Genomic DNA, 27,139 nt, shown 5'->3' with positions numbered 1-27,139 from the left:
ATAATGGAAACCATTTAGGTTGTTTATTAAGCCTCCATAAGAGGTAACGGAGGTGTTGATTATTTGGGTGGCAGGAGAGGTGGAGAGTAGTAAATGGACTTGAACAATTTGGTATAATTCTGTTTTTTTTTTTTTAAGATTTTATTTATTTGACAGAGAGAGACACAGCAAGAGAGGGAACACAAGCATGGGGAGTGGGAGAGGAAGAAGCAGGCTTCCCACTGAGCAGGGAGCCCGATGTGAGGCTCCATCCCAGGACCCTGGGATCATGACCTGAGCTGAAGGCAGACGCTTAATGACTGAGCTACCCAGGCACCCCAAACAATTTGGTATAATTCAATATAGCTTGCTATATTTAGTGAGGATGATGGGACAAAAAACAGAGAAAAGGGGCTTTCTCCCAACCTGTATGATTGGGAGAATCACATGCTGTAATGAAGTAAATAGAAAAGTAGAGGGCACAAGGGAAGGTAAGCGGGTCTGTGAGTTAGGGTATCTGCTTTGAGTGTTGAGTCCTGAACTGGAGATTCCAGTGGAGGTCAGAGATGCAGACACGGAATAAGTGGGTGCCATGATTATTCTGGGTCTTATGTTGCTTATAACTGGTCTATTCATTTAGAATTGCTTTTTCAATATAATGCGTTTGTGGTTACCATGGTGGCAAGAGCCAAATAGAAGGAAGTGGTTGGGGACAGTGGCAAAGATGGAGATGTGGTTAAAGGTAATTTGCGAAGCTTCTGTGCCTTGCTTTAGCTAAGAACAAACAGAATGCTAGATGCTGTTGACATGTGTTTTATTTTGAAGTGACTGTTATTACTAGGGTCTGAAATCCTTAGCCTTGATCTCTTGGAGCCTAATGTTCCTGTTCTCCAGCTGAGAGAGTAATTCACCATCTTGTGTTGTAAACACTCACTCATTTTAACTGATTACACCTCCAATGATTCTCAAATCACTAAAATTACTAATTGCTATTCCTTACACATCAAAGAGTGAATCCTGAATAATTAACCCCAAATAAAATTAGATGAATTGGCCCTTTTAATTAGAGTCCCTGCTGCTGTTTGTTCTGAGCTTCCTTTTCTTACTGTTAAGAGACTTTTAGAATGATTAAAACTGTTTAAGTCTTAAACAGCCAGTGACCTTTTAATACAATATAAATCCGTGAAAGCAATATTTCAGTTAGCAGATGGTGCAGTAAATTTTTAGAGCAAGTACCTGTCAGCTCTAGTACTCCTTTGGAAAAAAAAAAAAATCATGCCAAAAAACAACCACCTTGAAATGAAAGGAGTGTCTCTATTTGATTATTTTTAAAGCATTTATGCATTTGCTAAGCCTCAGTCTAGATGAAATGGCAGGGTTGAAGGAGAGTGAGTAATGGTTGGCATCATTTTATATAAATAGTAACAAGAATTTCTCAGAAGAATCTGAAGTCGTTTGTGCAGAAAAGATGAAGACTGGAGAAATCATAGAAAGCCCCTGGTGCCATGTAGCCATTCTCATCCTCAAGGAGTCTCCTGAAGCAGGGGAATGGGTTCCACGGTGGGGACAAGGAAGCTTTATGGGATTTCACTGCTGCTGATCATTGAGCTGGGATTACTGGCCTGCCAAGGCTGCAGTCAGCCTGGATTTAGCTGAAGATACTATACATGTTCCTGATCTATTTAGTCCAGGTCTTCTAAATAGCAAGAACCACTTCTCCTCATCACAGCCTTCTAAAGTTGCAGGGACAGAACAAGTTTCCTTCTTATTCCCAACAGGTCTGAGAGTCTCACACCAAATCTGTCATGTACTGTGGGAAATGTATCCTTAGCTGGAAGTTAGGAGATTTGGGGTCACAGTGGATTTTTTGGTATGGTTCCATACCACTTGGCTGTTTCTCTTCACTACACTGGTCCAAAATTCCTCCATCTATAAGATAAAGTTACTGGACTAGGGAAGTCACTTTTTTTTCCCCCCTAAAATTTAAAAATAAGTTTTGACTTTTCATTCTGAAATAATTGCAGACTGTACACAAACACTGAAAAATAGTATGAAGGGTTTTCGCTTAGTCTTTCCAGTTTCCCCAATTGTTGACATCTTACACAATCACGGTACCCATACGCAAACCAGATAATTAATACACTGACACAATACTACTACCTAATATGTCGACTTTATTCAGATTTCATTAATTGTCCTACTAATCTCCTTTTTCTGGTCTAGGATCCTATCCAGAATCACAAGCTACATTTGGTTGTCTTGTCTCCTTAGTCTTCTTTAACTTAGGCTGGTTCCTCAGTCTGTTTTTCATGGAAGTCAATGACTGTTAAATAGGGCTACCCATCAGAATCAGCCAGGGAGCTTATCAAGATGCTTGTATCTCAATCCCAACCCCAGAGATTCTTTTTTTTTTTTTTTAAAGATTTTATTTACTTATTTGTCAGAGAGAGAGAGAGAGAGAGCGTGAGAGCACAAGCAGGGGGAGCGACAGGCAGGGGGAGAAGCAGGGAGCCCACTGAGCAAGGAGTCCTGTGATGCAGAACTTGATTCCAGGACCCCAGGATCATGACCTGAGCCAAAGGCAGACACTTAACCGACTGAGCCACCCAGCCATCCCAACCCCAAAGATTCTGGTTGAAGAATTCTAGAGTAGGGCCTGGCTGCACGCAGTAGAGAAGGAAGTGCCCCATGAGATTCTGATGTACACCCTCAGTTAAAAGTCAGATCTGTTTCAACACCTCAAGAACTGACCTTTTGAGAGTTCGTCCATGTTACATCTCTTTTTCATCTTCCTTCATTTCCCTGTTCCTCCTCCATTCCCATTTCTTGTTTATGGGAAGAGTTCTGACTCTTCAAAATTCCTGGAAGATTTTTCAAGAAGTTTCTAGATATTTTGTGGGATGTAGTTAACATCCCACAAAACAGTACCTGTTAAGACCTATCTACAGATATTTTATTGTGGAAGAAAGATCAAGTACAATACATGTGATGCTGTGTTTATGGAGGCTTGGGATGCCGCCATAATCAGATGACTAAGGAATGTGGACTCATTGCCTGTATCAGGACATGCTCTGAGTAAGGTAATGTGTAGAAATACCACCACTGCCAACAACAGCAAAACTCAGTGGCTATTTTAAGACTGTTCTTATTAGCTGTCCAACTATTAGCACCTTGCAGGACCTGTGACCCATCAGTACTGTACTGTATTGACCTTATGTCAATAATTGGAAAAGGGTAAAGTTGTCCAGGGTAAAAATGCATGTGTTCATTCTTTCAGAGTTCAATTCAGTTTAATACAATACTGATTTGTAATAATGATAATTTATAAAAACAATATTACTACCATTTATTATCTCCTATGTGTTATATATGCTCTGTATAGAGATTTGTAAAACAGAGTCTGTCTTCAAGGAACTTTTAGTCTAGTAGGAGAAACCGGTAGATATGTAATTAAACTAACAAAGAGCAGAATACATGGTCTAATAGAGCTAAATCAGGAAAGAGAGGTATGTTGTCCTCCATGTGGGGATGGTTTACTCTATCCACATACAGCAGTGATTGAATAAGTTAGCTGAGATATTTCAAGTGTTTTTATTGTGAAAACTCACCCCCTTAAGCTTCACACCATCTCTGGGGGGAAGGTAGGCTTTTGACCTCAGTGACTACCACAGGGTGATGTCCTATCTCCAAAGGAATGGGGTATTTTTTGGAATTGTCTTTCAGCACTATTTGTTTTCCACCTTCCTTTTTCAGTGGTAAATGAAGATTTTTGTTGTTGTTGTTGTTTTCCTGGAGTGTTGCCTCATTCTCTGTCCACAACATGAATTTTAATTTTTATTTCAATTTTGAGAGAATTTCACTTTTTGGTATTGGGGCTGAAGATATCTCAATAGCTGATGGAAGATTGATGCTTAGGCGTACTTAAGTCATCACCCCATTCATTGTGAGTGCCCATCTTTGGAAGTCCAAATATATAGGGTGGTTTGTTTTTTGGGTAGCAATTAGCATGTTTTGTAAGACAGATGACAGTTGGTGGATTAAAAATGTTAGTTCCGGTTCTAGTCCATTTGCAGAACCAGACCATCCTCCTAATTTCATATTACTTAAAAATCATTCAGTGCTTTTGACTAAGAAATTGAATTTGTTTTCAACAAATGGAAACCACAGTATAATAGAGGAATGCAGTATGCTTAGATGTGATGCACTCAGGTGTTTCACCTTCATACAAACAATTTATCTGTGATGAAGCACAAGGACTGTTGAATTCAGTGAAGACCCGGGGATTCTGTATTAGCGAATTTTAGAGTGAAACTGTCCATTTGAAAATCAGGGAGACTTCATCCACTTTAGGATAAATAATTCTTCTTGCTTTTAATTTGAGAATCACAATGAACATTTCAAGCTGAAGTTATTTAGAAAGATGACGGAAACATTACATTTGGGCTTGGGTAAATATAGTGGCACATTAAAATTAAACACTGGGTTTGAGTAGATTCTGCGATTCATTTCACAGCGTCTTCCTTTGATTTTAAAAAAATGCATGTCTGTATTTTATTGTGTAACAGTTGAACCAAAAGGAGAAGGATTAAAAAGAATAAAAAAAAACACAGCTCATCCCATAAGCTCTAGACAACCATTGTTAACATATAGGTTTCTACAAAAATAAGGACCATGTGATAAACACTATACAGTAGCCCACTATTTTCCTCACATGATATGTCAGAAAGTTCTTCATGTTCTTCTCCCAGATACTCCATGACTCACTCCCTCACTAGATTTAAGTCTTTGTTCAAATACCACATTGGTGAGGCATTTCCCAACCTTTCTCTTAAAAATTGTGGATACCACCCCCACCCTAGCACTCCCTTGATTTCTTTGCTCTGTATTTCTGTAGTGCTAATCACCATTTGATACTATGTTTTATTTAATTTATTTAATTTATTTTTAAGTATTCTTCTCCTTCTGATAAATTCCATGAATGCAGGACTTTTTTTTGTTCTTATTGTTTGATTTCCCCCCCTCATGTCTAGAATAATGCCTGACACAGAAAAGGCTCTCAGTCAGTGAATAAGTAGATGTCAGATCTAGATCAAAATCATTATTTTGATGGCTACACAGTTTTCCAGTGTGTGATTGATTACAGTTGATTTTTTTTACCAATACTTTATTGATGAACATTCTGATTATTTCCATTATATTTCATTGTGATGAAGATTCTTTAACATGCTTCTCTATATACCCTTCAGGTACTTCTTTTGTAGGACAGTTTACTAAAAGTGGTGTTGCCGCATCAAAGTGCATAAATATTTTACAACTCTTGTTACCTGTTGTCAAATTTTCTTGAGAAAAGTTTTACCCTTAACACTCCTCTATATATGAATAGCACAGAAAAATGCAGATTTTTCTATTTTGTCATCAATATTGTGTTTCATTATTTTTAACCTTAGCCCTACCATGTAAATGACATTGCTTAGAAAATTAAGTACGATCACAATCAACAATCTGTTTTTAGTTAAGCAGCAGAAAGTAAAAATGGAAGGAAAATAGAAAGGTTAATTTTCTAATGTATAATTATGTATGATGAAAGCCTGAACTCCAAAAGTGTCTAGTGTGAGAGCTAAGGAATTGGGAATCACTTGGTTAAGGTCACATATCTCCTCACATACAGATGAAGATGTATCACTTAAGGGGGGGCTGGTGGTATTGCTCTTTGGATGATGAGGACAGGGAACCGGGAATGCCCAGCCTTGCCCTGATAATTATCAGTTCTCCCAGAGAGTTCTCAAAGGGGCTGCACACTCAAGGAACAGGAGCCAAATGGGAGTACAGGAGCCGCTTTATTAATAACTCCATGAAGACTTAATCTCTCTCTAGGACAGAGGTCCGAGGTCACACTGAGATGGTGCATAGGCTTTGGCTCTAGGAATAAGCAGGCTTTTTATCCTCTCTACTGAAGATAACTGGTTGACTAAGAATTCCTTTCATATTTTTAGTTATGACCAGTGGGTAGTAAATAGGTTGAGAAGCCTGAGAAGTGATGCATTCAATGGGACCTATCCTCAATGGTTTCTTGACCTCTGCCATATCCCAGTGTTTCCTGGCAGTTTTTAAAACCTTATTCAGCTCAATATTTGCAGATGACACATTTCTAGGTACTGAAAATTTCTCTTTGGTTTTGTGTATACATGTTATTTTAAAAATAGCGTATATTTTTCCTTCCCTTTCCCAATGTTCATCTGTTTTGTTTCTTAAATTCCCCATATGATAAAATAAGACATAATCAGGGAGGGAGACAAACCATAAGAGGTTCTTGACTATGGAAATGAACTGAGGGTTGCTGGAGGGGAGGTAGGTGGGGGGATGGGGTAACTGGGGAATAGGCATTAAGGGGTGCACTTGATATAATGAGCCCTGGGTGTTGTATGCAACTGATGAATCTCTAAAGTCTGCCTCTGAAAATAATAATACACTGTATGTTAATTAAATTGAGTTTAAGTAATCTTCGACAAAGCAGGAAAAACCATGCAATGGAAAAAACACAGTCTCTTCAATAAACGGTGCTGGGAAAATTGGACAGCCACATGCAGAAGAATGAAACTTGACCATTCTCTAACACCATACACAAAGATAAACTCAAAATGGATGAAAGACCTCAATGTGAGACAGGAAATCATCAAAATCCTAGAGGAGAACATAGGCAGTAACCTCTTTGACATCGGCCACAGCAACTTCTTTCAAGATGCATCTCCAAAAGCTAGTGAAACAAAAGCAAAAATGAACTTTTGGGACTTCATCAAGATAAAAAGCTTCTGCACAGCAAAGGAAACAGTCAACAAACGAAGAAGCAACCCACAGAATGGGAGAAGATATTTGCAAATGACACTACAGATAAAGGGCTGGTATCCAAGATCTATAAAGAACTTCTCAAACCCAAAAAACAAATAATCAAGACAAAAAATGGGCAGAAGACATGAACAGACACTTCTCCAAAGAAGACAAAGAAATGGCTAACAGACACGTGAAAAAATGTTCATCATCATTAGCCATCAGGGAAATTCAAATCAAAACCACATTGAGATACCACCTTACACCAGTTAGAATGGCAAAAATGGACAGGGAAAGAAAACAACAAATGTTGGAGAGGTTGTGGAGAAAGGGGAACCCTCTTACACTGTTGGTGGGAATGCAAGCTGGTACAGCCACTTTGGAAAACAGTGTGGAGGTGCCTCAAAAATTTTAAAATAGAGCTACCCTATGACCCAGCCGTTGCATTCTGGGTTTACCCCAGAGACACAGATGTAGTGAAAAGAAGGGCCAAATGCACCCCCATGTTCATAGCGGCAATGTCCACAATAGCCAAACTGTGGAAAGAGCCGAGATGCCCTTCAACAGATGAATGGATAAAGAAGATGTGGTCCATATATACAATGGAGTATTACTCAGCCATCAGAAAGGATGACTACCCAACTTTTACATCAACATGGATGCAACTGGAGGAGATTATGCTAAGTGAAATAAGTCAAACAGAGAAAGTCAATTATCATATGGTTTCACTTATTTGTGGAACATACGGAATAGTATGGAGGACATTAGAAGAAGGAAGGGAAGAATGAAGGGGGGAAATCGGAGGGAGAGATGAACCATGAAAGACTGTGGACTCTGAGGAGCAAACAGGGTTTTAGAGGGGAGGGGGGTGGGGGGATGGGTTAGCCCGGTCATGGGAATTAAGGAGGGCACGTACTGCACGGAGCACTGGGTGTTATACGAAAACAATGGATCGTGGATCACCACATCAAAAACTAATGACATATTGTATGGTGACTAACATAATAAAATTAAAAAAAATAAAAAAATAGCATGTAATTTCACTCATATGAGGAATCTAAGAAATAAAGTAAGCAAACAAAGGAAAAAAGAGACAGACCAAGAAGCTGACTTTAAATGATAGAGAACAAACTGATGGTTACCAGAGGGGAGGTGATGGTGAAGAGTGGGTGAAACAGGTGATGGGGAGTAAGAGTATGGAGTAATGTACAGAATTGCTGAATCACTGTATTATACACCTGAAACTTATATAACACTGTATGTTAACTATACCGGAATTTAAAAATATTATAAATGGGTAAAATAACGGCAGGTTAAAATTTTGTATAATGAAGAGTAAGCTTCTTTTCCACTCTTGGCCCTAGTGACAAAATTCGTCTTCTTCATAGAGGCAACTAGCAAGTTAACAATTTCTTAGGAATTCATTTAAAAGATAATCCATGACAGTACAGGCATATATGTTTTCATGCAGATGATACTATTATGCATGCTGTCCTAAACCGTGAACGCTTCATTTTTTTAAGTAAACTCTGCACCCAATGTGGAGCTCAGACTCACGACTCCTAGATCGGGAGTCATAGCTCTAAGGACGGAGCCAGCCAGGAGGCACCCTGTGAATGCTTCATTTTTAAAATATTTCACTCAGTGTGCTTTCTGGCATAGTTTCCTTGGTGGCAAGTGTGTTTCATATAAAGTGAAGATGGAGTTGAGGGTGAAATTGTAAAGGGTCTTTAGTTGCTTTGTTTTGTAATAAATTGCCTCTCATCTCTGAGGAGAACGCTACAAGGGTATGCCACTCCTGTCACCTTGGCTTTGTCTTCCACTCCATCTACTCAACCTATTGAGAGAGCCTTGCCTTCTCAGACTTGGTCTCTTGAGTAGGCAGCTTTAGACTGAGTTGTCCTCTTGTGCCTATGTGGAAAGCAACAAGAATTGTCGCCGGTTATGTAGACATTGTACAAGTCACATGCACATTTGCTTAGTGATGTTTCGGCTGGGAGGTGAGGCCCATCACAATCACTTTAGTGGTGGTTATTCCATGGAGTAACCAACACTTTTTAAATATATAAATCTAACAGAAATTGCAGTGTGCGTTACGTGTAGTAAGTATAGTTTCATGAAACCCTTGTTTCAGATATACGTGTGCTTAGATACGTCCAAGTGGTCATATTGCATCATGATATAAGAGGTTATTTCTTTACTCTGGGTTTTGGTCAAAAAAGGTTCAAAGTCACTGTTTTAACTGCTTTGATCTGCAGAGTGACACGGGGAAGTGGATATGGCCATCCTCATTTCATAGGTGAGGAGGCCGAACCTGAGATGGTAGTATTGCCTTTTCTGGGGTTTGCATTTCAGGTTCTCGGCTTGGGATTTTGTATTATTTTCTTTTGAACATATTTCTGCCCTCTATTTGTTACTATAAACAGAAATGGGTAACTGTTTTTACTGGAAGCTTGTGATTTGGTCACTGTAATTGCTTATGATCAGGCCACTGCAATTACATTTTTTTCACGTGTGTGTGTGTTCTAACCCAATCTGTTGTACACTCATAATTTAAATACTTAATTTGAAAAGCCCGTAAGTGATTTTCTTTATATATACCTTAATGTTTATTTCCTTAAACAACCAAAAAGTATCCACATAAGAAAGTGGGAGATCCAACAGCTGCCAAAGCCATGCTCCTCCCTGTGTCGCGCGTGGATCTACAGCCTCATTACCTGGCAAGCATGTTAGACATGCAGAGTCTCAGGCCTCACCCCATGCCTGCTGAATCCGAGTCTGCATTCTATTTAGTTATCCTTGGCCATTTGAACATTGACGTTTGAACAACATGTAAGGCATCAGGCCATTTTTTTTAAAAACGTCAATTGAGTGATTAAATGGCTTTCTGCGTATGTCAGTTATTCAGCTAATCTATTTACTGAGAGTGTGCCATGGCCCAAATCTCATGCCAGGATGTGGAGCTAGAAAGATAAATTGTAAGTGGGCTCGCCTTGTTAGGAGCTTCCGGTCTAAGTAGGAGAGAATGGTCATAAACACCAAAGTGCAACTAGGTATTAGAGATGCTGTGATAGACCCTTGTGTGCTGTGAGGCACACAAGCGGCTGCTGTGTGAATCCCCGTGTATGCGTGCAGGTTTACATGGATGCTAAAGAAGAAAAAGAATGATGCTTTTTCTGTTTTTTTTTTTTTTTTTTACTATAGTAAATTAATTCAGACTTCACTGATGATCTGTGTTTAATTATTCCCTTGTGTTTTTTCACTACCATCACATGTAGCTAGTAATTTATCACCTTCTTTGCTAGTAAATTCTTGTTATTTTTTTCCCTCTGATGGGGGCCTTGATTTGATGAAGAGAGAAGTGAGCTCTGCATTCAGGTGGATAGATGCCTTTCATAGATGCCCAAACCATGTTACTAGGGCACCTACAGTGGCTGATAACTCAGCCCCCAGCAGGTAGCCATATCTGCTTCTTTGTGCTATGTCCTTCTAAGCCCCTAGACTAGGAAGGGTAGCTGGAGAAAGGATGCATGCCTGGGTTATTGGCAGATTTGCCTCAGTTGCTTCTCAGGGTTAATGCTATGCATTACAAGCTAGTTTGTGGCAGTAAGTTGGTATAGAGTGGTCTTTGAGAGTTAGGGATATATACTTTTGCACGACTCACCCTTTAGCTGCCCCATGGTGCTATTTCTGGCACAAAGCAAAAATCCTTGGAATATTAGATGAATTCTTTGGGATGATACAGAGCAAATTAAGTGAGATACTTCTTAGCTTCTCTCCAAGGCAGTGAGGATCCCTTTCTAGCTCCGTATTTTACTAGCTGTGTAACTTGAGTCAACTCTTTACCTGGAAAGTGAGGGATAAATGTATTTTGTATGTGGGTAGGCTTTGGATGGTGAGGAAAAAGGTAAGGAGGAAGCCAGGTTTGTAGGCATGCGGCTGTGACTACCCTCTTTTTTTTTTTTAAGATTTTATTTATCCATTTGACACAGAGAGGGAGAGAGCACAAGCTGGGGGAGCGGCAGGCAGAGGGAGAAGGAGGCTCCCTACTGAGCAGGGAGCCCGATGTGGGGCTCAATCCAGGACCCTGGGATCATGACCTGAGCTGAAGGCAGCCGCTTAACCGACTGAGCCACCCTGGTGCCCAACCCTTCTTCTAAAACTAAATGTTTCCATCTTAGATTTTATGTATCCCTGCATTGTTCCAGTTGCCTGATGGTGTGTTCTTTTTTGGCTTGCTTGCTTGATTTTATTCCATGCCCCTGTTATTCATGGGGTCTGAAAATTCCATCTGGATTTCCCTGGCACGCAGAGAGGAGGACAGGCCATGTACTAATGGGAAGGTCTACAGCTCAGCGTAGCTAGTTGCAAGGTACTGCAGCTGATTCCGTGCAGATGTGTTTCTCTAGGAGGTTACCACCTGAGCTTTTGAGCCAGATGTTCTCTCATTGTTTGAAAAAATCTGCAAAAATGGAAAGAATCCTCCCAACACACACACACACACACACACACACTTTGTTGTTTTGTTCTTTCCATTTTGCCATCTTCCTTAAACATGGAAATTTGCTTTCTCTCTTAAGCAGACTTATTTTTCCTGCAACTTAGAAGCATTTTCTTTTGCTTAATGGCCTGTTAAACGGGTGAACTGTAAATCAGAGTTCTTGAAATAGTTCTTTGTCTGATTTAAGATAATTATGAAGAGCTTTTCATTCCAACTATCTCAACTAGTTATGTTTCCCTCCAAGGGACCCATTTTCTATCCTTTATCATGGGTGTGTCTGTTGCTTAGGCATTTGCCTGTTCCTCCACACCGTTTTAAAATGTGAGCTGCACCCTAAAGAATGAAGGAAGAGGCCTATGATGGTCGAGCTTGGAAAACTGAAAATTTTGTGATAATTATTATGAGCTTATTCCTAGGCCTTTGAAAAATCTTAATCTCATCTTCGCCTAGAGTAAGCAGTCTAGATTTTTGTTGTTTTCAATTTAAAAATACATTCCTTCTTCCTTTTCTGTTCCTTTTCACCCTCCTAGGATTGTCGCCAACCTGTGCTTCATTATATATATTCACTTTTTGTGTTAGAAATATAGTCAGGAAGGATATACAGTTGACCCTTGACTGATGTGGGGGTTAGGGGCACTGACCCGATGCAGTTGACAATCCTCATGTCTTTTGGCTCTCCAAAACATTAACTACTAATAGCTACTGTTGATCCTTCGGAAGCCTCGCTGATAACACAAACACTCGGTTGCACATATTTTGTATGTTATGTATATCATATACCGTATTCTTACAGATAAGTAAACTAGGGAAGAGAAAATGTTAAGAAAATCATAAGGATGAGAAAATACATTTACAGGACTGTGCTGTACAAAATCTGTGTGTCAGTCGACCTGTGGAGTTCAAACCCATGTTTTTCAGGGACTGACTAGTTGGAAGGGACTGCAGAGACAAACAGTTGTACTTTTTATTCTAAGACTAATTTGCTGAGAATTTGGACTGTTCATGTGGCTTTCATGGGCCTCTGTTTCTACCTTTATAACATGATCTCCGAGATTACGTTCGGTTCTGATCCTGTTTAATGTTCTAGCAGTTCTCTGTGACATAATAAAATGTGGTAAAGTATAAGAAGGTGCTTAGAAGTCTTCTTTTAAGTTAGGTATGAAGAAGGCATAGGTCCGGATGGAACATTTGAACCAGCAAATTAGGCTGTGCACTAGAATTTGGTAGGGCCAGTCTCCATCAACCTAGACCTCCTTTGCTGATGACTTAAGATCTCATTGTGAGCATTCTTCTCATATGTTCTGACTTTTCAAGGCAGAAAACAACTTGGTGACAATTCTTTTTATTTAACAGGTGTTAAATAGTTTTTTAGTGCAGTGTTTGACCGAAGGAAGGCCAATATAGTTTCTCAATTCTGACTGCACATTAGACTCATTTGGGTTTTAAAGGAGTAGTGGCACCTGACCCCTCCTCCCCACTCCCTTTCCCCCATCCCCAAGATACTGATTGGTTTGATGTGAGATGGAATTTGGGCATCGGTATTTTTAGATAAGCTTTCTTGGTGATTCTAGTAAGTAGCCAGTTTTTAGAACTACTGGGTAGAGTTACTGAAGGTTTATGAGACCTATAACCCCAATAAGGATATGGATAAAGCATGTCTCCAGATGTGCACATCCAGAAAGGTAAGAGAAACAGAAATGTTTCTATATGACATAAGTCATTTAACCTTTCTAATCCTGTGGGGTTTAAAATAGGAATAATATAATACTTTGCTTAAATGCAGTGGTTCTCAAAGTGTGGTCCCAGGACCAATAGCATCAGCATCCCCTGGGCGTTTATTATAAATGCACATTCTCAGACCCCACTCTAGACCTACTGAATCAGGAACTCTGGGTGGGACAGAGCCATCTGTGTTTAACCAGACCTTTCTGAGATCCTGATGACCTCTGAAGTATGAGAACCATCAGCACAGAGGGTTGGAGGACTAAGAGGTAGCCTTTGAAAATCTTAGCAGTGATTGGTGCATAGTGAGAGTCCACAAAGCACAGTACTCTTAAATACAGTGTGTTTGATGGCTTGGTAGTCGCAATATAGTGGGGAGCTAGATTGGACAATGACTCTTCTAACTCTGAGACTGTTACTTATAGGACAAATAGGGCCCACGTGAACCATCTCCAACGTGTATCAGAATAGTGAATCCAAGCCACCATCCTTCCACTGTGCCATTTAGTCTTTTTTATGGACAGCTTAAATCATGATATTTTGGTACTATCTGAGAGCAACTCATTGAGTGGCAGAACCCGCTGCCTTACCAGTTAAGTGTTGAGCATCTGAAATACAAAGCAAAGCTACTTATCTATGAATATTGTTTATTATTATTAAAATATTATTTTTTGAAGGAAAAAGGCAAATAGAGAATTTTTTTTTTAAATGGAAGTTTCCTTTTCCTAATAGGATTTCTTGTGAAGTATTTAAAAAAATTCCATGGCGTGAAATCATAGAGCTCTTGGATTTATATGTACACCTCAGATCTTAGAGATTAGGTGTTCTCTTACGACAACATAACATTGGTATGCTGTGCTGGTTGGTCAGTGATGTTGAGGTTTCTTGATAAGCTGACCCCTCATAACATCCTGCCTGGATTGTATATAGATTTCAATGATGTTACTTATTTCAGTTGCTCCTGATTGGCCCTGCATGTACTTTTAGATTAGTCTTTAGTAAATCATATTGCAACCAGGTTTTTTCTTTTCAGAAATGCTTGTTGGATCCCCACTGCATGCATGATAAAATTCAAACTACTTACTAGACATGCAACACACTTAGAAGTTTTTTTTTTTTTTGTCACTGCACTTATTTTTATTACCTACTAGTATTCTTTTACATTCCCATATTTATGCTATCTTAATAACTTCCTCCTTATTCTCTAGGCCCTGGATGTTTTAACTGATGCCTTTGTTCTGCTGTCTTTCTGCCAAACGGACTTGGTGTCTGTAATCATAATGTTCAGGGGCCCTTGTAATGCTCTGGTAAAGCCTTCCTTGCTCCCTCCATCTGGAGATAAACTTTCCTTTATCTGAGCTTCCAGAAGACTTTGTTTCTCCATCTTAAGATATTTTACCTTATATTATCTTTATTTGTATACACATTTTTTTCTTCCTGTACTTGACTGAAACTTTGCTGAGGGTTAGTACCAAGTCTTACACACCTCAGCCATCCCCACCCCAAGCACCTTCTCTGTTCTGGCTGAACATACCTGCCCCCTCTAGACTAGCTCTTATGTTACTTCTAAGTATCAAATCTGGTCCTCATTCTCTCAAAATTAAGGCTACTGATGAAACTGAAAAGAGCTATAATAGAGGATAGTTGCTCTAAGAGACAAAAAGTTGAATGTCAAAGTCAATTACAAAGCAGAAAAATGGCAGCAAATGTATGTTTTTCAAGAGTGCTCCACAATTGCATCTGTATTCACTTCATGTGTGCATTTCCTTTCTGTAGGTGACTTTTTTCCACCCCCGCCTCCGCCTCTAGATGATCCTGGTGCTCTTCCATCCAGCCCTGGAAACTTCCCTCCTCCACCACCCCTTGATGAAGGTGCTTTCAGGGCACAGGTAAGGTGTGTGGTTGAAGTCATATTAATAAGCCGTGCTAGGAAGCTCTTGAGTTCAGTGATTGTTTCTGTCGTGGATGAACATCTATCCAGAGCCTAAAGAGAGCTTTACAACTCACAGAGAGCTAAGGTACTTTAATGCATCATCCCCAGCTGAAGCTTCTCAGAGTTCTGCTGGCTTGCATTCGGAAGCTCCAGAAATCCTTTTACCTACTAATTTTGTTTTGAAACTCAAAGCCATTTTTTTAGGAATGTCATTTGAGAATTCCACATTTTCTTGTTTTCCTGGGGACCCAACCAGGCTTTTTTATTGCCTTGTTTCTCTATCCATAAACATTGCATTCTGCATGGGTAAGAGTGATATTTTAAGGCTCTGGTTGGTCACTGCAGGTCTTAATTGGTCAGCAACATCTTCCTAGCAAAAGCACCAGCAAACCTTCTTGGGGTATTCTTTTCTCAGTGAAGTCAAGGATGCACATTATAGTATGTATTGATTATATACAAGTGTCATGCTCCAGAGAGTGTTGATTGCAAGTAACTTGGGGCTGGAATCAGAAGCAACAGTAGGAATAGTCTGTGATCACGTAGAGTCACTGGTGACAGATGCCACCATTTAGGCATCTAAATGCTATTCATATCAGGAAGGAAAACTAAATAACAAAGTTATAGAATTATTGTTGTATTTTACGGGTGATGATGTTACTATAACTATATAGAAGAAAAACTAGCCCTTATGTTTTCGAGAAGCCTCAAAAATATTTGGGGCGGAAATCAATTGTGTCTGGTATTGGCTTCAAAATAATAAGAGTAGGGAGCTGATGATTGAGAAGACAGGTGAAAGATGAGTTATGAGGTGATAATTGTTGAGTGCATGCAACACTCAACATTATTTGGTCTACCTTTATATATATTTATAGTTTCCCATAGTAAGTTTTGGAGAGGAAAAGTCATGGGAACTAGTTAAATGGTTTAGTCCATTGTCTGGTTTTCTTTCTTCTAAATTTCAGGTTGGGAGAGACAAAGGAAGAAATGATTCATTCATTCAGGAGATATTCCATGTGTCTGTGTGTGTGTTGTACCCTTATAGCACTAGGAATTTTATAGCAAAAGGACATACAGGGTTCTGCCCTCATGAAACCCACATGTTAGTGAAACTGGTGGATGTAGACAAAATTCATACATTGATACCAAGTGCATTAGAATGAGATCAAGGCTGTGGGTTGGAGGACAGGGTGGTCCAGAGGCCTTGCTGAGAAGGGAACACCTAAGCAAAGATTTGGAGGCCGGGAAAGGGGAGTAACCATGTGAGTTTCTTGGGAGTGTATTTTCATATAGGAGAACTTAACAGAAGAAACTTTTTGTACTATTGATAAGTTAAAATGTTACGTTCTGGTTATAACCGGTGATCTCCAATTCACTTTGGAGCCTAGATCTTTTAAAATCTATTAAAAATTTTATGTCTTAAAAATTTTGTGTCTTAGATATACATATCATGGATTTCCTACAAAAATCTTGATTTTCCTATAAAATGTTGCTGATAAAATGTAGCAAGCTTATAAAATCAAAGCTCAGATTCCACATGGATAGGAGTCGTACAAGTTTATGTTTATTTTGTGCCACAGATCGGTCCGTTGGCAAATAGAAATAACATGATTATTTTTCCTTATTTTTAGTCATTGTTTGTTAACAATGAACAAAAAAAACCTCTTAAATTTGTCCTTTATATACCTTTGCTCTTACTTGGTCCTGGGCTGTTCTTTACGTATTATTGAATTTACATAATTAAAAACTTCACTTAGTCTATTTGCTTTCTTAGAATATTATAGAAACTATTTTCTTGTATTTTGAATCTTTAGTTCTAAAAAGCTTGTTTGACCTTATGACGGAAGACTTATGTTTGACTGCTAGTTGAACCCTAGTTATGTGTTTTTGTTTTATTTTTTTAAGATTTATTTACTTATTTTAGAGAGAGAGAAAGAGAGCACACAGAGAGCAGGGGCGAGGGAGAGGGGAAAGAGGAAATCTCAAGTAGACTCTGCGTTGAGCTTGGAGCCCCATGTGGGGATTGATCTCATGACTCTGAGATCAGAACCTGAGCAGAAACCAAATGTCTGTATGCTTAAATGACTGCAACACCCAGGTGCCCCTCTAGTTACATGCTTTTGAACAGGACACACTAAGTCCAATTTTTCTTATAATTAAAAGTAAGGTATCTGCCTACCTCTAGTAACTAGATGAAATACAGATGGATTTGAAATTGCCAAGCTATAATGGCTATATGGATATTTTGATGTTATAACTATTACTATGTAACTATAACAACAGCAGTAATAATAAGGCTTTCCCACAAGATTTAATTAAGAAAAATCCAAACCTGCGCTTTCATAAAAATTACAAATACTCTTTTCCTCTATGCACCTTGTCCTGATAACTATACGAAAACCGTGACTTTGTTTTTTATTTTTTTAAAAATTTTTTAAAGATTTTATTTATTTTACAGAGAGAGTGAGAGACAGAGACAGAGCATGAGCAAGGGGGAGGAAGCAGAGGGAAAGGGAGAAGCAGACTCCCCGCTGAGCAAGAAGTCTGATGCGGGGCTCGATCCCAGGGCCCCGGGATCATGACCTGAGCTGAAGGCAGACGCTTAACCAACTGAGCCACCCAGGCGCCCCCATGACTTGGTTTTAACAGGAAGGAAATAAAAAGCTGGCTGCCATGTTGGCTTATATATTTTGCAAAATAGAAGGAAGGAAAAAAATAAAACCGAGTTTGCCAAATGGGAAAGTGAAGATCTGGTAGGAGAGGCATATTATTCTTGAATATATGGAAGCTTGCGCAAGGGCAAAAGAAAACGGGCATGCCCTTCTCTTGTGTGAGAATGATAGTGACTTGGTCCTGCTCTAGCCATATTTGAACCACCTTGGAATATGAACTATAATAAAGCCCAAAGTAATATAGTCACCAGAGAAAATTTTGCACTTTTTCCTCTCGGCCATGGTGAAACCTCGTGTTGCCAAGTCCAAATTATAGCTGGTAAATGTGTGTTTTTATGTAGAAGTCTGTTTATGTTTCCAGCCAAATTTTCAGGTCAGCGTCAAAAGAATGTCTATGAAGTCTGACTATAAGAATTATAAGATTTTCAGCACTGAAAGGGACCTTAGAGATCATGTAGTCCAACCCTGGCGCCAGCCATTAGTTACAGCCTCTTCAAGGATTTACTAAATGAATTAATTCCCTGTGTTTGCAAATGGGGAAACTGAGTCCCAAGAAGGTAGGGATCCTCTAATCCATACCTGATTTTGAGGAATCTTGACTTCTGGGCTTGTCCCTCCTATTGCATCAGATGGCCTTGCACATTGCACATGGTTTTGCATTAGTCCGCCAGTCTGCAAGGCTCTGACATTCAGACGAGGGCATTACAAGCTTTTATGTGGAAGGACCAGGTGCTGCTGGGGTTTTGCTTGGTGCGCTGAATTTTTGATACCTGCTAGGCACTTTTATTTATTTTTTCATTTTTGCAAAAGGCAAATATTTAATGTTAAAAATTCTTATTTTTAGTTTTTTTTTTTTTTTTTTGAGGAAACAGATGAGTCTTGGAAATCAAATGAGGGCTTTATCTTTTCTTTTCTGTCAGGATCAGTTTGACCTCAGGACCTGTGAGGTTTGGGAGTGACGAGTTTAGTGACCCATTATGAAATAAATACCTTCTGTAAGTCAGGCACATACACTAGGGATTGTAGCCTTAGAAGTTGCCATCATGGTTCTAGTGCCCTGAGTCTCGATCTTGGGACTGTATAGCATTGTTCTGATCTGATGCCACAATAATTTGTTCTTATTTCAGCCAGCTAATGGGCAGGTCTATAGTATCGCTTAGAGTAGTTTCACTGGGGGAGAATGTCTCATAGAATTTCAGCTTTACAAGTGAATTAGAGATCATAATTTAAGTCCCTTTCTTTTGTTTGGACCTCCTTATTTTTTTTTTTTTTCCAGTTGAACAAAATACTACGGATGACTATTGGCAGGTGAGGTGATGTTGAAAGATAAGGAGATGATGGATCCCATGCAGTACCTCTGAATCAAGTTTGGGAGATGCACATATATACACAGCTTTTAAACTAAGGTGTTCTGTCGTAAATTATTCCTTAGTCACCACACTCTGATCTGAGTCCTCAGTTGTAGTAGAGGGTGGAGGAAATAAATTAACTGGCTGGAGATCTATAAGAAGGATTTTTGGAAACAGTTTCCTATGACCTGAACTTTGATGGCCAGGTAGGGCCTTAATTTTCAAACTGGGGTTGGGGGGAGAATAGATCTTTCAGCAATAAAGTAACAAAAGTAAAATTATTGAAGGAAAGCACAAAGTAGTGTGATAGGCCTGCATTCCAGACTGTGGAATTTGCCCTTTATTCCGAAATCGACAGTTTACTGCAGATGTTCATTAATGTTTTAATTATAAGGGTGACCTCCCCAGATCTGTTGTTGGCTGCCATGTGGGCACTTTTAACACCCCATCAGACATAACCTGTTGCATTGGTGGGAAACACCATGCAGTCAGCTCTGAGTTGTCTGGCACACTTCCTTGAGCTCTCAGGCACTTGTCTCCTGATACCTGATGGCTTGGAGTTCAGGTGACTGATTTTAATGACCACTTTTCCTAACATCTATGCTTGACTTTCTAGGCAGTGGCTCCTCACTGCCTCTCTCTGTGAGCCAGTCCCCTGGCTTGCTTTGACTTGCCCCCTCGGGTTTTCATCTCCCCTTTTCAGTTCATCCTGGCAGGATGGCCAAGGCCGCATTTGCTGCTGTCATTGCAGTCCCTCCACCTTAGAAAACAGACCGTGAGGCCTGTCACCGGTTACTCCCTATGTTAAAAACTTCTTTCTCTTATGGAAGTGAAATTTGTCTCTTTATGACTTCTTCCCAGTGATTTTCTTCCTACCCTTTTAAAGCATGGCACACCTGCAAAGGGACTATCAGGCCAGGGGAGGGATAGGTGAAGTGTGCCTCGAGAAGTTGATCATTAAAGCTGCCGAAAGAGGTGACTTTTCCGAGGACCGAGTGAGAACAGTATAACATGAGCTCTGCACTGAACTTGGGCCAATGCCCAGAGTTAATTGAAAAGAGAAGGAAGAAGGAAAATCTCTGAAATCATTTATGGTCTTGTCTTAGTCCATCTTTAAAAAGTTTGTAGGCCAACTCATTTCTGTTCTTACGAAGACATTTTCAGAGCTCATTTATGTACATGGTGGATGGTGGATTATCAATCAGTTATCCGCTTATATCAATAATAATTTTAAAGTCTATCCTGGTTTTAGCATAGCGGGCACTGGATTCTGTGTCTCGTGACTCTTGTGGTCTAGTGCAATCATCGTCATGGGTGTGGAACGACAGATTTTTACTTGTAGACACAGGGGACTCAGGCCCTCAGCCATGACCACCTTCTTTCATGGCACCCACAGAAATAGGTAGTGGGACTTGCTTTATATGGCTTTGACATACCCTATCATAGAGGCCCTCCCTTCCGCAGCCCGAGCGTGTGCTTAGGCAGCAGGGGTCTGGGCAAAAAAAGGAGATCTGGGCTGTAAAGTCTACGAGTAGAGGTAATGGGCAGTCCTGCCAGAACAAACCCGAAACGGTCAGAAGTTCTAATCCACTCAGAAGAGCTTGTCCTTTCTTTACATTGAGAAGACAGGCCTATCTTGATCCATGAGAACAGACCAAAGGAGTGATTGAGATGCTTCTTTCTTCCTGGCCCTTTCCCTTGTACCCGGGGCCTCAGGTTAGCAAGCCCTAGTTGGTTTGTAGGGTTGTTTGTGACCCCGGCAACAGCAGCAGCTTCACGACTCTCTCCTCTTCTGGTTTGCGCTGGTAGGTCAGTGTGTGTTTAGCAGGGCCGGGAGGTTCTTGGGCTTTTTGGTCAATGCGATTTTCTACAAGTAAATTTCAAAGGTTTTCTGTTTGCTTTTCTCCCCGAATCATCATCTCCTTGGGTGTTCGGATGAGCCAAGAGAGGATATTTTTGGTGTCTGGACTTATAAACCCTTCTTTGAAAGTAGCAGGCCTGGAGCCCGTAAGGGTATTTTAGTATTTCATTTAGCAATTTGAACCTTTTTCATGGAATGTCATAGTTTTCTCTGCCTTATTTCTTAAGGACCTATTTAAAGAGGTAAACCTGTTCCTGGGGATCAGGAGTGGAGTGTGTACACACACACACACACACACACACGTACACACACGCACACTTCACACTTATCAACCCGATTACCACTGCTGCTGCCACCTTCAAGTAACCCAGGGCATCTGTATGCTTTCTGCAGGGAAGGACTGAGGAATCGCTGGACAAGACGAGTCCTCTGGGGAATTGGTTGTGGTCAGTAATGCTGTAGGTCAGGGTAACCGATGAGGTCAGGTTTGCTCTGGGTTCTTTGCCCAGAGACAAGTGAAGAAACTGCAGTTGGTCCTTTCTGAGTCAGTGAAAGTGTTTATCCTATTTTGTCTCTCCCATCAAGAATCTTTGCGATTTCTTCAAATCTCTCATATGCTTATTTTTTAATGTGTTTGTCTCTTAATGCAAATAAATCAAACAGCATAGATCAACTATTTTCAATCATGTTTCTCTATCAAGGAAAAAGTATGATGTCTCTACCCATACCTACACCATGTGAGGTTTGAGCGTTCTCCTTCCTGATGCATCCAAAGGGTTTTTAGGACAATTTGGAGAATGTGCTGTAGTATTTTAATCTCTTTTGAAAGGATCATTTCTCACATTAAATTGTATCACCACATTATTAATAACTTATAACTTTTACTTGTTTATTGCAGTGGCTTGTTTGCTGTTTCTCTTCCTTGAATACACATCCTGATTCTATTCTGGTCTTTTTTTTCTCTGCCATTTAGTACTTTATCAAGTAATTTTTTTTGCGGTGGAGGAAGCCTGAATGGATGACCTAGCTCCTGAGTTCTTATAGATCTGAAAATGATTTATTTTTGCTTTCATATTTAAGTAAAAGTGGCTGCAGGTAGAATCCAAGCGTCAGATTTCCTTTATCAGTATTCAATGAAAATACACTATCACTTTAGTATCATTTAGCATTGCTGGTGAGAAATCAGCATTCAGTGGATCTGTTTGATTGGAGGAGTCAAGTTTTCATTTAGCTAAGATGGGTTTTCTTGTGTTATTGGGGAAAAAAAGCACTTTGACTTTTCGTTTGCCTTTTTCTTCCTTACAGAGCCCCTGTTTTATGATTTTGGATTTCTTCTCCATTCTTCATGCTGGGATTCTTTTTCAGTAGTTCTGCCTTCTGGAAGAATCCCCATTGCTTGCTTCCTTTCTTTATTTTTTAATTTTTTGTAGTGATAGTCTGCTCCTGACTTACAAATACTATATCCACCTGAATTTAGGGAAGGGAATGTGGTGGGAGTGGCTCTGGATCTGCTGTTCTGGTAGACCTAGCTGACTTGTACTCCAAACTTTATCTTTTATCTTGATCAGGAATATATAGTCCTTTAAATAGCATGGTGACCACAGAGTGGTTGTCTGCATCTGGTCTTCACCTTCTGTGTGTAATTAGGGGAGGCAGGCCAATGAAAGGGTTTCCCTTGGATACACAGACCAAGAGCTGACCAGCAAGCTTTACTGGAGCCCTCAAGGCTATGCATTAGCTGTGAGGATTCCCAATTGCACTTGCCACATAGATGCTAACAGAGGGCAGCAGCCGGCTTGGGGGGGGGGGGGGAGGTCTCTGGTGAGTCCTCCAGGCTTATCCATTCCATCCATCACTATTTACTTCCATCCATGTTTCTCAATGACTATGTCACCCGGAGTGTCAGGGAATGTGGCAAAGAACTTTTTGTTAGAAAGGATGAACTCAACTAAGTGATTTTACTGCTGTTATGACATTCTGTACTCCAAACATCCTTTCCCAAGAGGCTCCCCCACCCCCTCACCCTTCTTGTTGTGACAGCTCAGAGTTAGCTATTAAAGTCAGGTGTTGCTACCTTTTGTTTTTTATCTTAAGCTCACTCTCCTGCCCTCAAGGGCTTCACCACGGAAGAGCCCTCCTTGGTTGCATCATCTAAACCAAGTCAAGCTCTAGGGATAACATAGTATGATGGCGAACACTGTCACTGCAGGGTCCAGACACCTGGCCCCTCACTCACTAGCTGTATGCCCGTGCCCACCCTATTTAACCTTTCCATGCCTCAGTTTGCTCATCTGTAAACTGGGCATAGTACGGAACCTACATCTTTGGATTGCTGTGAGGTTTCAAAGAGAAGATGCACAGAGAGAACATAGTATGTTCCTGACTTAGGAAATGTTTACTGTTGATGTCATCACTGTTGGGCAATTCTGGGCTAGTGGGCCTCTGTGCTGAGTTCTGCAACAGTTGTCACTGTCTTTGGTTTGCTTCTCCAAGGTTCACTGGTAACCCCACTCCTTGCTTCTATATGCTTGGGGATTTGGGGTCTTTTGCTAAAGATATACTTACACAAACTCCCTCTGGAAAATGCATGACTGGATTAACAACGAATCTTTTTAGATCTCTTATAGCTCTAAAATTCACTGCTTTGGTAATAAAATGTCACCTCTTTATAACTTCATGGTGATTTACAGATTGCAAAATACTTTATATTATCTGATCTTCACGTTTAAAAAAAACAAATACATTTTAACCAATTAAAAAAAAATTAAGGTCCAAGTTGTTGAGGCAACTTTTTTAGATCTCACAAGTGTCATGGAAGCAGTGATTTATTTTTAAATGGACAAAAACAAAAACGAAAGGTATTTTGGGGACTTTAAAGCCTCTTGGCTTAGTATCAATTCCCTTACAAATGAGAGAGGGCAGATCTTTTTGAATTCTCAAAAAGCAGCCGAAGTCATCAACAATATGTGTTCATGGCTGGTGGCCAGGGGCCACTGAGATAGCTTTCTGTGCAGTTCTTTAGTGGAAATAAGCACATCTTCCATCTTAGCCTTCTACATATTCTCTGACAATCCCCTCACAGATTGTGCCATGTTCTTTTTATCCATGGATTTGGTAGGAGGCTCTATTGGGCTCACAAATCCTTTAGTTCCTTTGTAATTTACATAATCCACTCAACATGGGCACAAAACAACTTGATCTGAAAGGAGGGGTAAAAGAGGGAGTAGAAGATGCCAAGACCGAAAACCCAGGGCATTAACTCAGATTTTATTTTTGAAACTCCCAATGTTTTGGGGAGATTTTCTGTGCATAACTGATTTTGCTTGATCCATTCAAAAGTCAAGTATTTATGCATCCCAACTTGATAATTTACAATATATTACTGCATGCAATACTTATACCAGTTTTAAGGGGTTCCGTTATTCTTATCATTTTATCCTTAGCTTTTGTGAATTTGACCTGTCCGAGGCCCGCAAATTCCGTAAATTCCAAACTTGACTTGGAGAGTCTTTTGTTTTGTTTTGTTTTGTTTTTAAGTAAAAGATTTTGATACACTTGATCTCACTTGAGCCTTTAAATAACTTATGAAAGGGGGAGGGTTGGGATAATCTCCATCTTGTGCAAGTGAAGGAGCTGAGGCTCAGGGAGGCTAAGTAATATTCTAGGTTTCCATGGTATTAAGTGTCCCAGGCAGGGATCAGACCCTGAGTCCTGTCAGTCCATTTCTTTCTCCCTCTCTCTGTCTCTCTGTCTCTCTCTCTCGCCATCACCACTTTATTGTTACTTTTCCTTTATATTCTTTCTCGATGAATGGCACAAAACACCAATTGTCACTTTCCTCTCCACATTCTTAGTATTTGGAAGCTCTTCCTCTTATATGACTTCTGTTGTAGAATTCTCTATGGCAATCTTGTCTTCAGCCTCTACTCCCCCCCCCCCCATTGTCTGTATCTTTATGGATTGTAAGAATGGCCTGGGTCACTCAATTCTCTTGATTTTGGCTCAGGTCGTGATCTCAGTCAGGGTGGTGAGATCCAGCCCTGCCTTGGGCTCCGTGCTCAGTGCGGAGTCTGCTGGAGAATCTCTCTCCCTCTCCCTCTCCCTCTGCCCCTCGCCCCCACTCAAATAAATAAATCTTTAACGTATGGGGAAGATGTTTATAAACCTTTTAAATGGAATTCTTTCCATAATTTTTTGTTTGCTTTTATATTTATTTTACCAATAAACTTTACTAAAGATAACAATTTTTATTACAGTGGAAAACGAGTAAAATTGGTGGTACCTGGTAGATAAACTGCTTCTATGGCAGTTTTTTGAAAGGGGAAATGGGAGTAACACAAGACAGGCAGATTCACATGATAAGAAATGTGATTTAGCTGTTATTTTTAGAAGTAAAGGATTTGACTAATGAGCCCCTCAAAAAAACGATAGAGAAAGTGAGAGAGAGAGAGAGGAAGACATAGGAGGTGGTCAGGGTCCTTTCTTTGCCCATAATTTGTATTATTCCTTCCAGTGCTTAAAACAGTCTGTCTCTGCCCTAAACCACCTTCTGTTTTGAACCATATGTGATATATCAAGATGATACGTGATTTGGGGCAGACCATTCCTAAGAACCAAATCTCAGTTTCTTTAGCCATCAACTAGCATGATGCTTCCTATCTTCTGTTTTTGTTTTGTTTTGTTTTTAAATGATTACAGAAAAACTTGATAGCACTCTGTAAAACAGCAAGTAAAGGATTTACCTTAAAAGTACTTTTTTTTTGGTAACATTGTTTCAACATCCTTGAGCATTCATTCTTTCTATTAGCAATCATATCACCCCCACATTTAGAGCAATAAATTCCTGCATGGTCTTTCAGTGTTGTAGTTGATGTCTTTGAGAGTGTTGAGAGGAGAAGGGCCAACTATTGCTGGGGCAGCCCTCGCTGACTACAGGAGCACTAAGGACTTCGGAGGACCTGTCTCAGAGCTTCATAGAGTACCTGGCTGGCTCAGGCTTAGGTAGTCCACGAAGAGATGATCAAACAAGTAAATGAAAAACATGGCCACCAGAAGAGTCTTTCACGATGCACATTCAGGAGACTTCATCATTTTTATGATCATTTTATGTCAAGCCATTTTGTAAGTGGAAATGTGCCTGGAGGATTGATTTCATTTCTTTTTCGCTCCTTGAGAGTCATACAGTATCACTTTAGTAATTCTTCTCTGACCCGTTGGGGATAGAGACCAGTTTTGGGCCATGGCAACTACAGAGAGATATTTTCATAGAGTTACAGATTCATTAAATAAGAGTCTCTCCTAGCCTTCCCTCCCGGCCTGCCATGTTTCTCTCTGTAAAGTGGGACTTAAGCCAGAGTCTGAGGATCAGCTGAAGTCATTTCAACTCCACTGAAATGGCCCTTGTCCATGTTTGCCACATCCTCTGAGCCCCCAGTGACTGTTCCTTTTCTGACATCTTCTACCTCTTTCAGGCAGGTAACACTTGACTCGAGCCTCCTCACTTCCTCCTTCAATTATCACGAAACAGAACTCTCTGAGTTCCTCTGCTGCATCTGCGACAATTCCTTTTCCCTGTACCAGCTCCTCCTTCTTTTTTCATCTCCCCCTAAATTTAGGTGCCCACTCGGCGTTCTCCCTGTTGACCTCTGTCTTCTCTCAGTAGAAGTCATAACTCTGATGGAGTCAACTTTGATCTCTGTTTATTTAATGACTTGAAGTGGTGATGACTTTTTTCCTTAGACAACTGCTGTCCCATTTATCGTAAAGTCTTTCCACAGGAAAACCTTCTGTCTCTTCACATTCAGTATGTCCCAGAACTACTCATCATCTTACACCAAGGCTTCCACTCTGTTAGAGACAGCACCGTATTTTCTATTCTTCCAAATTCGAAACTCTGGTCATTGCCGGTATGTCTTACTTTTTTAATATTATCTCTTACCAACATCTCATATTTTTTGGTTCAAAAGGACTCTCGGGTCTGATCTCATCTCTTTATTTTCCTGTTCATTAACCCAGCTTCTTCCTTCTCTGAAACACTCATTGCTTTGATTCTTTTTTTATTTTTATTTTTTGGGTTTTTGTTGTTGTTTTTCTATTCCAGCTGCATATCCCTAACCAATTAGTCTTCAAAAAAATGTTATTTTCTTCCTTTGGATTTTTATTGTTTGCCACATTAAATTTCTTCTCTTAGTTGGTTTTCAGAGTATTCCGTGACCTCCCTCACCCTTTAAAGCACACCTCATCTCCCACTCTGCTCTTCCCAGTCTTGGCTCTTGCGAGACTGACGTCCTCATTGTCAGC

At 40.0% G+C, this 27,139-nt stretch overlaps 1 protein-coding gene across 3 annotated transcripts in view; it reads left to right on the top strand.

Annotated features, from left to right (window-relative positions):
* LPP (LIM domain containing preferred translocation partner in lipoma) overlaps positions 1-27,139 on the top strand; it is a 653,705-nt gene that overhangs the window by 276,322 nt on the left and 350,244 nt on the right. For all 3 annotated transcript variants that reach the window (XM_028101192.2, XM_088025061.1, XM_088025065.1), the window contains one exon: positions 14,804-14,916. In XM_028101192.2, the coding sequence (XP_027956993.1) occupies positions 14,804-14,916 (113 nt within the window). The remainder of the gene's footprint in view (positions 1-14,803; positions 14,917-27,139) is intronic.

The sequence above is a fragment of the Eumetopias jubatus genome, unplaced genomic scaffold (assembly GCF_037043125.1).
Source record: "Eumetopias jubatus isolate StellerSeaLion01/CBP00866 unplaced genomic scaffold, mEumJub1_p1.0 scaffold_1, whole genome shotgun sequence".
NCBI classification, from domain to species: Eukaryota; Metazoa; Chordata; class Mammalia; order Carnivora; family Otariidae; genus Eumetopias; species Eumetopias jubatus.
The sequence above is the reverse complement of the archived record's forward strand: the minus strand, read 5'-3'. Positions and strand labels throughout refer to the sequence as shown.